Here is a 14,207-nt window from a genome sequence, read left to right as displayed (position 1 = left end):
TCAAAGGTAAAGCATTTCATCCAATGAAGGAATAGAGAACTCGGAATTTTGATTCACTAAGTCCATAAAATTATAAATAGTAATGTCTTATGAAGTTATTAATGTGATATGTTGATTCAATGTGGCATACTGTATTAGACTTTTAAATAGAGGTCAGCTTGCATAACAATGTGCATTCCTAAAGGAAAAACTTAGATTAATGCTTCTTATAATGTAGTTACAACTTAATTAGGCAAGGGGCCATGTAATGTTGTAACTAGAGATGTATGTTAATTTATTTATACACTCCTGGAAATGGAAAAAAGAACACATTGACACCGGTGTGTCAGACCCACCATACTTGCTCCGGACACTGCGAGAGGGCTGTACAAGCAATGATCACACGCACGGCACAGCGGACACACCAGGAACCGCGTTGTTGGCCGTCGAATGGCGCTAGCTGCGCAGCATTTGTGCACCACCGCCGTCAGTGTCAGCCAGTTTACCGTGGCAGACGGAGCTCCATCGCAGTCTTTAACACTGGTAGCATGCCGCGACAGCGTGGACGTGAACCATATGTGCAGTTGACGGACTTTGAGCGAGGGCGTATAGTGGGCATGCGGGAGGCCGGGTGGACGTACCGCCGAATTGCTCAACACGTGGGGCGTGAGGTCTCCACAGTACATCGATGTTGTCGCCAGTGGTCGGCGGAAGGTGCACGTGCCCGTCGACCTGGGACCGGACTGCAGCGACGCACAGATGCACGCCAAGACCGTAGGATCCTACGCAGTGCCGTAGGGGACCGCACCGCCACTTCCCAGCAAATTAGGGACACTGTTGCTCCTGGGGTATCGGCGAGGACCATTCGCAACCGTCTCCATGAAGCTGGGCTACGGTCCCGCACACCGTTAGGCCGTCTTCCGCTCACGCCCCAACATCGTGCAGCCCGCCTCCAGTGGTGTCGCGACAGGCGTGAATGGAGGGACAAATGGAGATGTGTCGTCTTCAGCGATGAAAGTCGCTTCTGCCTTGGTGCCAATGATGGTCGTATGCGTGTTTGGCACCGTGCAGGTGAGCGCCACAATCAGGACTGCATACGACCGAGGCACACAGGGCCATCACCCGGTATCATGGTGTGGGGAGCGATCTCCTACACTGGCCGTACACCACTGGTGATCGTCGAGGGGACACTGAATAGTGCACGGTACATCCAAACCGTCATCGAACCCATCGTTCTACCATTCCTAGACCGGCAAGGGAACTTGCTGTTCCAACAGGACAATGCATGTCCGCATGTATCCCGTGCCACCCAACGTGCTCTAGAAGGTGTAAGTCAACTACCCTGGCCAGCAAGATCTCCGGATCTGTCCCCCATTGAGCATGTTTGGGACTGGATGAAGCGTCGTCTCACGCGGTCTGCACGTCCAGCACGAACGCTGGTCCAACTGAGGTGCCAGGTGGAAATGGCATGGCAAGCCGTTCCACAGGACTACATCCAGCATCTCTACGATCGTCTCCATGGGAGAATAGCAGCCTGCATTGCTGCGAAAGGTGGATATACACTGTACTAGTGCCGACATTGTGCATGCTCTGTTGCCTGTGTCTATGTGCCTGTGGTTCTGTCAGTGTGATCATGTGATGTATCTGACCCCAGAAATGTGTCAATAAAGTTTCCCCTTCCTGGGACAATGAATTCACGGTGTTCTTATTTCAATTTCCAGGAGTGTATGTTGACACCGAATGCATGCAAGTATGTTTGAAAGTGAATAATATTCTGTTCTATTCTATTTGAATCTTAACAGCATTATAAATGATCCATGCAACTAAAACCAATGTCTTCCTGTGTTTGGTTTATAAAACTTTCCTTCCTATCATCTTTCTCCTCCCAAAAATAAAGGAAGACATTGCAGCAGTTCACTGACACTTTCTTCTGTTTCATGAGTGCACATATATGACAACTGCACCTGGCAGTTTCATTCCTTCTCTTCATTTGCTTTTTTGCTTGTAAATAACATTTGTTCTGGTTTATTTACTATAAATTGAAGATTATATCAAAAGAAAATTCAATCAAGGAAATCAGTAAATTATGAGGCAAAGTATTCAGGAGGTGAAATGTATCGTGTTGCTGACAGATACATAGAGATGCATAAAAAATTAAAAGGGACATACTACCTAGCTTCTGCAACTAGCAGTTCTTTCATTGGGGAGGAGAGAGAGATACTTTGGGAAGACCTATTACAGGTGAGTCTCTCTCATCCTGGGGTCTGGGTGACCTATGTGTTCTTTTTAAACTTCTTTTTAACAAAGGAATTATTAGTTCTGAAATCTAGGTAGTGTTTTTATCTCACTTCTATATGTGTTTATAGGCATCTTTTATCTCCTAAGTGCTGGCCAGCAATTCTGTTTCATAATTTATTGGATGTTGAACTTTGTTCATCAAAATTTATACTCTGTTAACTTTTGATCACTTTTCTGATTGTTTTAGACATGGGCCGTGTTAACCAAGCGACAGCAGATGGCTTTGCTCATGTGGCAACATGGTGAAGAAGCATTAGCCAAAGCTTTAGTAGCTTGTAAACTGTACAAAGCAATGGCTCATGAGGCTGCCGAAGATGATCTGGAAACTGAAATATATGAAGAGCTCAGAAATTATGGCAAAGAATTTGAAAATATTGGTAAATTATTATTGCAGTTTATAACTACAAGTGATCTCTAGAAGCAAAGAGTACTCTTTAATTAAATGTATCAGGAGTATATTTCTTTTGAGTAAAATTAAAATGAAGCACACTGACTTGCCACTACTTACCATCAACAAATGCACTGGAAAACAGAGAAGTAATAAATTTCAAACAATGGGATCTCCATGCAGGAATATCAGCAGTGCAGAAAAGACAGATTGCTACTTACCGTAAAGAAGACACTTAAATAATGCTTTTGGCCACACCCTTCATCAGCAAAAGTAAAACACACACTATTCATACACTCAAGCAAGCACACCTCATGCACACATAACCACCAACTCTAGCATCTCAGGCCAGTGTGAGATGCTGGAGTTGGTGGTCAGATGTATGAGATGTGCTTGCTTGTGTGTATGAATGATGTGTGTTTCTCTTTTGCTGATGATGAAGGCTGTAACCGAAAGCTATATGTAACTGTCTTTTGGTAATTTTGCCTGTCTGCAAGTTAATGTGTCATCTTTGTGGCAAGTAGTAATCAGTCCTTTCCTACATTCCAGAAATATATTTCTAGCTTTTGGAAATGTTAGTTCCTTCCTCAGGGAGGAATGAGGTTAGGTTTGGAAAAGTTTGGAAGCAGAGGCAGCTCACTCAGACCCCAGGTTGAGAGGGACCCACCTATTGTGAGTATGAGAGGAGACAAAGATAAGGGGGGATGCTTCAAAGAGTTTATAAGCCAAAGGCTTCAGTCCTGAGATGATCAGAGGATAGAGTTCTAAGTATGGATGGACTAAACTGTGACTTTCTAATATCAGTGATTTCCTTGAATGCTGCTTTTTGGTAACTGTGATTTTCAGTTACAATTTGCTACAGTTTAAATTTGCAGTTTAAGAATTCATAACTTGTGTCACTCTGCAACATTAACATGTGATTTCTGGAATTTATCACCACATATGCTACACTGTGATTAGTTACAAGTAGCAAATAACAATTATACCTGCTCACTAGTATTTCTGGTCAGGTGAAGTGTATCAGTGCAACCAGGTCATATGTTTTCCCATGTGAAGTTTGCAAACTGTTTATTTCAGCAGTGTGTCATTGAAGTTATTATATGGTTGGAAAGGGAAATATGCTGTCAGTGATTAATGAAAATTCCATCCTCTCCTTGTTCAAGCCATGTCATACTCCTAAATTTTCTGCATGTAGCTATTGATGAAGACTAGGTTATTGCAACTGAAAAGAGTGGGGAGTATGGATCTTCCAGTTAAAAGTTGACAACCAGAGTAGTTTGAGTGCAATATTTGAAGAGACATATGACTGTTAAACATTTGATAAAAGTTATGTAGTGGGCTTACCCTTGCATTTTTCATAGCTTATGTGTGTTATATGTATATAATACACATCAAAATACTTGTCATGCATTTTCTGAATTAACCTTGCAGATTTACTTTTTATGATGAAAAGTGCATTAATTGTGTTTAAATATGGCCCATACATAACTGTTAGGCCACATCATAGGCCACTCTGTTACCATAACCCTTATTTGGCATTCACGTTCAATAGCTTCACCAACTCTCAACCCTCAACTGAATTATCACCCGTTAATCTATCGACTTCTTGAAACCATCTATATGGTTATATAGAGTAAGATCCCAAGTTTCAAACACTGCAGTCATTCAGTCTGGTGGGCCCTCATCTGTGAGTAATTGGTGAAAAAAAAATTGGAATTTTGCATCACATTCAATAGCATTAAAAAAGTTGTGTTGCATGGACTTGCTGTACAATGTAATGGACAGGGTGAGGGGCTTCACATTCAGGAGGTTGTGGTTCAAATCTCATCAGGTGCACTATATTGTTTTATTTTCAAATCTTTATTGAAATGTCTTTGATCATCATTTTTATTCTGCTAATTGATTTAAATGTAATTTCATATTTCCATTCCTTCGTCACATCATTGTAATCATAATATCAAATTTTTCTTCCTATCATTCTTTTTCTGCTGATATCCTTGTTCATGTGTTTTTAATTAATTTTATGCGTTAATTTTGATTTAATTTCTTTTATTTCATCATACTGTTTTTTTCCTGTTTATTGCATTCATTACATCTATTCCTTATTTTACTTGAGTTTCATTTTACTTAGACACTTCTTTCATTAAAATTTCATCTGCATTATTGATGAAGATGTGGTTATATGTTTTAAAGTTGTGATATTGCAATTCAAAAGAGTGGGAAGTATGGACCTTCCTGTTAGAAGTTGACACCCAGAGTAGTTTTAGTGCAATATTTGAAGAGAGATATGACTGTTAAAAGTTATGTAGCGGACTTGCCCTTGCATTTTTCATAGCGTACAGAAATTTAAGCTACATTTTAGATGTTTGTATAATGATTACCATGCAAAAAAATGGACATCTTGCAATAAAAAATACATCTTTCCCGAGATTGCACATCCTATACAAATATTTTATTTTGTCTTTTGTTTTTTAACCAATAAATCACAGTTTCCAAATAATTGAATATTATAAAAGATTAATATAATAAAATTCAGAAACCTTTTGAATGGAAAGAGATTGATATAAAGGAAAAATGAAAGAAATGAGAGTTCATACAGTGATTAAAATGATGTGACAAAGGAACAGAAGCAAAATATTACATTTAAACCAATTCACTGAATAAAAATAATGGTGAATGTCATTTCATAAAGATTCAAATACAACAAAAAATTTAATGCATCTGACAAGACTCAAACCCACAATCTCTTGCATAAGAAGTCATTATGCCACTCATTAGACCACACAACCAGTCTATGTAAATGAATGCTATTGAGCATCATGCAAATTCTGAAATTTCTTTCATCAATTACTTGCAAGTGAGGGCCTATCATGGTGAAGGTCTGCAGTGCATGATACCTGGGGCCATAACCTTATCACTGTATTTTTCTTTTCTTTTTTTCAAAAAGTTAATCCCACCAGTGGGGACCTATCCTTATCAGAGAAAATTAGTTTCTTGGTTCATTTCTTTGACACCGGTTGTACATTCAAAGCATAAGATCAAAGTTTTAGAATAAAGTACAAATGTCACCCAACAGATGGCACAGGACATTGAATGTTAAATGCAAATTTTAGTTGCTATTACCTGCTTGTGATTTCTAGTTGTGACTGAAATTGAAGCCAAACACTGTAAAGTTCATGAAAACTCTGACCTCTGAAACACTGTGATTTGTAACAGATACCTGACCTTTTTCCCATCCCTAGTGAGAATTAAAGATGGATTGAGAGGAAGAGAAATGAGAAGTGGATGAATAGCACAATTAAGAAGTGAGAGATTCAGGGGGAGGGAGGACATGAAGGTAAAAATAAAAGAAAAATGTTCAATTGAGTTGTTGTCGTTGTGGTCTTCAGTCCTGAGACTGGTTTGATGCAGCTCTCCATGCTACTCTATCCTGTGCAACCTTCATCATCTCCCAGTACTTACTGCAACCTACATCCTTCTGAATCTGCTTAGTGTATTCATCTCTTGGTCTCCCTCTACGATTTTTACCCTCCACGCTGCCCTCCAATGCTAAATTTGTGATCCCTTGATGCCTCAGAACATGTCCTACCTACCGGTCACTACTTCTTGTCTAGTTGTGCCACAAACTCCTCTCCTCCCCAATTCTTTTCCATACCTCCTCATTAGTTATGTGATCTACCCATCTAATCTTCAGCATTCTTCTGTAGCACCACATTTTGAAAGCTTCTATTCTCTTCTTGTCCAAACTATTTATCGTCCATGTTTCACTTCCATACATGGCTACACTCCATACAAATACTTTCAGAAATGACTTCCTGACACTTAAATCTATACTCGATGTTAACAAATTTCTCTTCTTCAAAAACGCTTTCCTTGTCATTGCCAGTCTACATTTTATGTCCTCTCTACTTCGACCATCATCAGTTACTTTGCTCCCCAAATAGCAAAACTCATTTACTACTTTAAGTGCACCGCCATATTTCCTAATTGAATTCCCTCAGAATCACCCGACTTAATTCGACTACATTCCACTATCCTCGTTTTGCTTTTGTTGATGTTCATCTTATATCCTCCTTTCAAGACACTGTCCATTCCGTTCAACTGCTCTTTTAAAACCTCAACGTTTTTATTTCCTCTCCATGGACTTTAATACCTACTCCAAATTTTTATTTTGTTTCCTTTACTGCTTGCTCAATGTACAGATTGAATAACATCAGGGAGAGGCTACAACCCTGTCTCACTCCCTTCCCAACCACTGCTTCCCTTTCATGCCCCTCGACTCTTATAACTGCCATCTGGTTTCTGTACAAATTGTAAATAGCCTTTCACTCCTTGTATTTTACCCCTGCCACCTTTAGAACTAGAAAGAGAGTATTCCAGTCAACATTGTCAAAAACTTTCTCTGAGTCTACAAATGCTAGAAACGTAGGTTTGTCTTTCCTTAATCTATTATCTAAGATAAGTCGTAGGGTCAGTATTGCCTCACATGTTCCAACATTTCTGCGGAATCCAAACTGATCTTCCCCGAGGTCAGCTTCTACCAGTTTTCCCATTCGCCTGTAAAGAATTCGCGTTAGTATTTTGCAGCTGTGACTTATTAAACTGATAGTTCGGTAATTTTCACATCTGTCAACACCTGCTTTCTTCGGGATTGGAATTATTATATTCTTCTTGAAGTCTGAGGGTATTTCTCCTGTCTCATACATCTTGCTCACCAGATGGTAGAGTTTTGTCATGACTGGCTCTCCCAAGGCCATCAGTAGTTCCAATGGAATGTTGTCTACTCGCAGGGCCTTGTTTTGACTCTGGTCTTTCAGTGCTCTGTCAAACTCTTCACGCAGTATCGTATCTCCCATTTCATCTTCATCTACATCCTCTTCCACTTCCATAATATTGTCTTCAAGTACATCACCCTTGTATAGACCCTCTATATACTCCTTCCACCTTTCTGCTTTCCCTTCTTTGCTTAGAACTGGGTTTCCATCTGAGCTCTTGATATTCATACAAGTCGTTCTCTTTTCTCCAAAGGTCTCTTTAATTTTCCTGTAGGCAGTATCTATCTTACCCCTAGTGAGATAAGCCTCTACATCCTTACATTTGTCCTCTAGCCATCCCTGCTTAGCCACTTTGCACTTCCTGTCGATCTCATTTTTGAGACGTTTGTATTTCTTTTTGCCTGCTTCATTTACTGCATGTTTGTATTTTCTCCTTTCATCAATTAAATTCAATATTTCTTCTGTTACCCAAGGATTTCTACTAGCCCTCGTCTTTTTACCCACTTGATCCTCTGCTGCCTTCACTACTTCATCCCTCAGAGCTACTCATTCCTCTTCTACTGTATTTCTTTCCCCCATTCCTGTCAATTTTTCACTTATGCTCTCCCTGAAACTCTCTACAACCTCTGGTTCTTTCAGTTTATCCAGGTCCCATCTCCTTAAATTCCCATCTTTTTGCAGTTTCTTCAGTTTTAATCTACAGTTCATAACCAATAGATTGTGGTCAGAGTCCACATCTGCCCCTGTAAATGTCTTACAATTTAAAACCTGGTTCCTAAATCTCTGTCTTACCATTATATGATCTCTCTGATACCTTCTAGTATCTCCAGGATTCTTCCAGGTATAAAACCTTCTTTTATGATTCTTGAACCAAGTGTTAGCTATGATTAAGTTATGCTCTGTGCAAAATTCTATCAGGCGGCTTCCTCTTCCATTTCTCTCCCCCAATCTATATTCACCCACTATGTTTCCTTCTCTCCCTTTTCCTCCTCTCGAATTCCAGTCACCCATGACTATTAAATTTTCGTCTCCCTTCACTACCTGAATAATTTCATTTATCTCATCATACATTTCATCAATTTCTTAATCATCTGCAGAGCTAGTTGGCATATAAACTTGTACTACTGTAGTAGGCATGGGCTTCATGTGGCCACAATAATGTGTTCACTATGCTGTTTGTAGTAGTTTACCCACACCCCTATTTTTTTACTCATTATTAAACCTACTCCTGCATTACCCCTATTTGATTTTGTGTTTATAACCCTGTATTCACCTGACCAAAAGTCTTGTTCCTCCTGCCACCGAACTTCACTAATTCCCACTATATCTAACTTCAACCAATCCATTTCCCTTTTTAAATTTTCTAACCTACCTGCCCGATTAAGGAATCTGGCATTCCACGCTCCGATCCGTAGAACGCCAGTTTTCTTTCTCCTGATAACGACGTCCTCTTGAGTAGTCCCCGCCCGGAGATCCGAATGGGGGATTATTTTACCTCCGGAATATTTTACCCAAGAGGACGCCATCATCATTTGACCATACAGTAAAGCTGCATGCCCTCGGGAAAAATTACAGCTGTAGTTTCCCCTTGCTTTCAGCCGTTTGCAGTACCAGCACAGCAAGGCCATTTTGGTTAGTGTTACAAGGCCAGATCAGTCAATCATCCAGACTGTTGCCCCTGCAACTACTGAAAAGGCTGCTGTCCCTCTTCAGGAACCACACGTTTGTCTGGCCTCAATTGAGTAAATAATGAAAAACTACCATTGACATGAGGTAAATAAATGTGGAGGGCGGTTGTTAATGGAGGTTTAAGTCCAGGACCAGAAATAAATATGGAGAGGGGTTGAAGAGGTTAGCAGGATGTGAGAATATGTTGGAGAGCAAGTTTCTATCTCTGAAAATCAGGGAAACTACTATTGGGTGGAAGGATCCAAATGGACTGCGCAGTGTACTAGGCACTTCAGTTCCTTTATTAATGGAGATGATGTCCAGGAGGGTGGCAGGATGTGAGAATATGTTGGAGAAAATGTTTCCTTCTCTGAAAATCGGGGAAACTAGCACTGGGTGGAAGGATTCATGTGGCCTGTGTGGTGTAGCAGGCACTTGGTCCCTTGAATCAAGCTGTAGAGCATGCTTAGCATTTGGTTACTGGGTGTCCCCAAAGCAGATAGACCTGTGTGAATTCATGGATTCAGCCAATTTTGTGGTGGTCATTCATATATAATAAGCTGCATAGTAAACGTATGTTAGTTGGCAAACACCATCTTTGGTTTCACATGCTGATCTGCCTTTAACATTGTAGGTTTTATCAGGGATGGGGCTGGAGTAAGAGGTAGTAGGTGGATGCATGGGGCAGGTTTTACAGCAGGGATAATTGCAGGTGCAGGTAGGAACCATGCAGTGGGAGTTGTAAGTTTACAGTTTTCATTACTTGATTCGGTCGCAGGTTCGAATCCTGCCTCGGGCATGGATGTGTGTGTTGTCCTTAGGTTAGTTAGGTTTAATTAGTTCTAAGTTCTAGGCGACTGATGACCTCAGAAGTTAAGTCGCATAGTGCTCAGAGCCATTTGAACCATTACTTGATTATTATGTTCTGTCAAGTCACAGCCAGTATGTGCATTTAGTTTTCAGAAGCTCTGCTTTATGTTCAGTTCCTGAAATCATTTTGATTGACTTTTTGATAGCATTAACATGAGAGGATAGTTCAAGGATTTAATTTAAAAATCTAAGACTAATGCTCCCGGCGGGGTCAGGGATTTTCTCTGCTTTGTGATGACTGGATGTTGTGTGAAGTCCTTAGGTTAGTTAGGTTTAAGTAGTTCTAAGTTCGAGGGGACTGATGACCGTAGATGTTAAGTCCCATAGTGCTCAGAGCCATTTTTTTTCTAAGACTAATGCAACTTCATATGAACCTATCATTGTCCTGTAAGAGAAATAAGAATCCAAAATTATGATGACAGTGAATGCATAGCACAATAAACAAGAATAGCAGAAAACAGTGCTTCTGTTGTCCTGGAAATTCAAAAACATTAAGAATTTGAAAAAGGCTGGCAGCACAATTAGTAAAGAAATATTGTCAAAAGCACCTGTGTAAGACTTAATACATCAGTTGATCAATATTTAAGACATATGAACAACACAGGCATGTCTGTGGAATTTCTGGCATTCCAGTGAATATGGACATTGTCAAAAATTTATCTATGTGAACCATCAACTAACATTGTGTAACATTCCAATGTAGATGAAAATCAGTGTCGGTAATGCTGAGATACCCATTATGGAAATAAGTTATGTTGCTTCACGAAGTATGTGTCAGACTGCTGCCTTGCAAGTTCATGTTTGAACAGAGGGCTACGCAGAAGATAGTCCACAAGCAATTTTTAATTGATTGCCGCCCGAGATATTTTCATTCTTTCACTTAAGATAAAACATATGCAAGACTAAACAGGGAAACATGGAGGAGGCAATGAGGAATATTTCCTACCACCAAAAATTGCAGACTGCAGATGCCTTTTAGGAAGGTATCACTAACAATCTTTTGGGAATGGAAGACTTCATAAACATGGATCTTTTGGAGGAAAGTACCATAGCTAATCAAAAGTATTGTTCCAGATGGCTCAAGGGGGCTGCAGTGAATACCATTTGCAAGAAAATACTTGAAATTTTGTGTGGGAAGGTGATACTTCTCCACAAGCAACAACACTCATCCCAGCTCAGCTAACAGGAATGTAATAAAACTGGCAGTATTGCACTGTGGGCCCTTGACCCATTTCACTTACAGTCTGGGCTTATCTCCAGTGACTATCACTTGTTTGGACCATGTAAATAGCACCTTGGATTTAATACTTCATGATGTGGAACCAGCAGGATCAGGACTGAAATCTCCATCCAGCGATAAGTTTTCCATAATTTCCTTAAATGAAAATGACAGCTAATTTCCTTCCAACATCTTTGTCCAAACCAAGCTTGTACTCCATCTATAATCTTTCTTTTCTACATTAAAGTTATTTAACTTTCACAAGAAAAGCAGGGCCAAACCTTTAAAAAATTATGCAGTTTGGTGAGTGTAACTTTCCATTTGTGTCTTAAATTCACAGATCAAAGCCTTGACCAACTTTAAACCTTTTATGCTTAGCTAAAGTGATTGCAGTGACAAAAGTGAAAGTCAAGAGATACACACATTGTATCACATGGGGTAGTGCCTACATTGTTTTGACAAGTTCTTAATACGATATTGTATTGTGAAAAAAAGCTTCTGACACACAGAAATAAAGTTAAAAAGTGTCATATAGTTTTTGTTTAGTGTATAGTTGTGCGTCCCACAAATTTCTTAGGGAAATATTTGATGTTTCTGTGCAACTTTATCTTGTTTCCTTAGATTTGGTGTATCCCATTTATTTGTCTTTTTTAATAAATCTTAAGAGGACGCCAGTGAAGGGTTCTGGTTTTCATAATTGAGTCCCTGTGAAACAGTAAGCACAGACCAGCAATTAACTTACGGACTTGCTGCTTACATGATCTTTTGCCACCAGCTGAGTTCATAGATCTGTTGCCACAACACAAATCTTTGAAACCATATTCATATTTTTTAATTCTTATTCCACCATCCTATTTTACTGAGAAAATGTATCATACGATCCAATCTTCTCATTAGTAAGTACGGGTACTACTGATGGCCAAAGAAAAATTAGTAAATAATTTTAGTCTATACTATACTTCACTTTAAAATCTTGCACTAATGTATTATCACTGGTAGCTGTACTATCATATTAAATCACTTAAATATTTTCAGCTTTGGAGCTACTGGACTATTGTTATCGCCAAGATGATGACCAGACACAACAATTGTTGACTTGTGAACTACAGAACTGGAGTGGGCAGACATGTCTCAGCCTGGCAGTAGCAGCAAATCATCGAGCACTCCTAGCCCATCCCTGTAGCCAAATAATCCTTGCTGACCTGTGGATGGGTGGGTTACGTACACGGAAAAATACAAATTTAAAGGTAATTATTCTACTTCACAATGTGTTTTTTTAATGATTCGCCTATTTAAGGAAAGCAAGAAGCATAAAACAGTTTTACTTTATTTTTAATAGTGATTTGGATAAGTGATAACACAGCCATGTAATTGATAGAGTTATAAAGCCAACAGCTTTTGATATGGGAGAGGGGGAGCTGCTATGTGTACATGGAGTTATAATGAATTAATTTTAAATTGCCTGGTTCTTTGAAGTGAAGCATGTACTGTTAAATATTTTATGAGAGTAGTAATTTGTCTTTGCCAGAGACATAAAATTTTTAACATAGCACCATACAGAAGTATTACTTTCTTCCCTATTCTTCATCTTATTCTTCAGGTTAGTACTTATTTAACATTTATGTCTTCTATGGTTTAATTATTTGACCTGTTATAGTACATTACTTATTGTGTCTAGGAATGGGGAACTGAGAGTAGGTAATTTCTGTTAATAAATGAACATAAATAAATTCAATACTGCTTCACAAGTAAAACCACAGATGGTAATTGTATACCTAGCATGTTAGGCTTCTTAGACTTCTGAGTTTCTTCTTTTCCAAACCAGTAACACATGACAATACATCTGCTTCATTTGTGGGGAAAGTGAGACCTAAATTTATAAATTCAATAAATGCAGAAATAAAGATGAACTGCTCTTTCTTGCGATTTGACACTGCTTGGCGATACATATATATATCTTATGATAAGTTACCCATTGTTAACCTGAAACCCACAAGATAATGGTCCCAGTCCAATTTGTTGAAACCTATATGAGGAACACTTCAAACTTACACTGAAATATTTTACACAGCGAGACTACACTGAAAAAAATGCGCTATTAAAATTTGAACTCATAGAGTACACTACAAGTGTCTTAAAAAAGGTTTTAAAGCTATGCATTTTTCCACACAAACTACTGATTGTAACAGCTATTTTGAACAGTGCTTTCTGCCTAACACATGAGTTGGTGAATGAGCAGAAGCAACCATGACACTCATAATAAGAGAGAGTAGCACTATATAGCACTAAACACCAGAGTGCATACATATGAATTTCATCATATCTAAACCAAGAAACCAGCAAAAGCAATGAATTACTTTCTGGAGCTGCTAAGATGATGTTTCAAATTAAGTACTGAAAATCACTCTTTCCCATTTTTCCAGATTTTGTCTTGTTGATTTATAAACCATAGACTTTTCCAGGGCACACCTCACACATACAAGACAGCACATCCAGCCCCAGCAAAATGAGAGTACTGTTTTAATCAACTAATTTAAAATTTAAACACAGATTCAGACAGAATGGGAAATTATCTGTTCAATAACTGTAATTGTGGTTCAGTTGCAAATTTAATATGCTCATTTCCCTTGCATTATCAATGTTTGTTGAGATTCTAGACCCATCTATGTGTTGCAAAAGTATAGGACCATCAATGAATGAGGTGAGGATAAATTTGTTGTATCTGTAAATTTTGTCTATCTTATTTCTCCCACACAAACTGTATAGTTACGTATGGTGTAGCCTCTGTCTAGAGACTAGAAATACTATAGCAATAAAAAGTTTTGTTGGTTCTCTGTGAATATTGTAACTCACAACGTAACAAACACGATACAACATCTCCAGAAAGTCCTAGTTAGTATGGTAAATACCACAATGAGCAAGATCAGATTGAGGGTGATCACCGGGAGATGAACGCATAAATAAAAAGCATGTCACAGGATGCACTGGGAGATGCCTGCAGAGCCATCAT

At 39.0% G+C, this 14,207-nt stretch overlaps 1 protein-coding gene across 1 annotated transcript in view; it reads left to right on the top strand.

Moving 5' to 3' along the window:
• The window catches only part of LOC124795998 (transient receptor potential cation channel trpm), a 186,217-nt gene that overhangs the window by 92,333 nt on the left and 79,677 nt on the right, over positions 1–14,207 (top strand). The window contains exons 12-13 of the mRNA XM_047260080.1: positions 2,465–2,654; positions 12,233–12,444. Coding sequence (XP_047116036.1) covers positions 2,465–2,654; positions 12,233–12,444 — 402 coding nt within the window. The remainder of the gene's footprint in view (positions 1–2,464; positions 2,655–12,232; positions 12,445–14,207) is intronic.

This window comes from Schistocerca piceifrons, chromosome 4 (assembly GCF_021461385.2).
Source record: "Schistocerca piceifrons isolate TAMUIC-IGC-003096 chromosome 4, iqSchPice1.1, whole genome shotgun sequence".
In the NCBI taxonomy this organism is placed as follows: domain Eukaryota; kingdom Metazoa; phylum Arthropoda; class Insecta; order Orthoptera; family Acrididae; genus Schistocerca; species Schistocerca piceifrons.
This window is presented reverse-complemented; position numbering and strand designations above follow the sequence as displayed.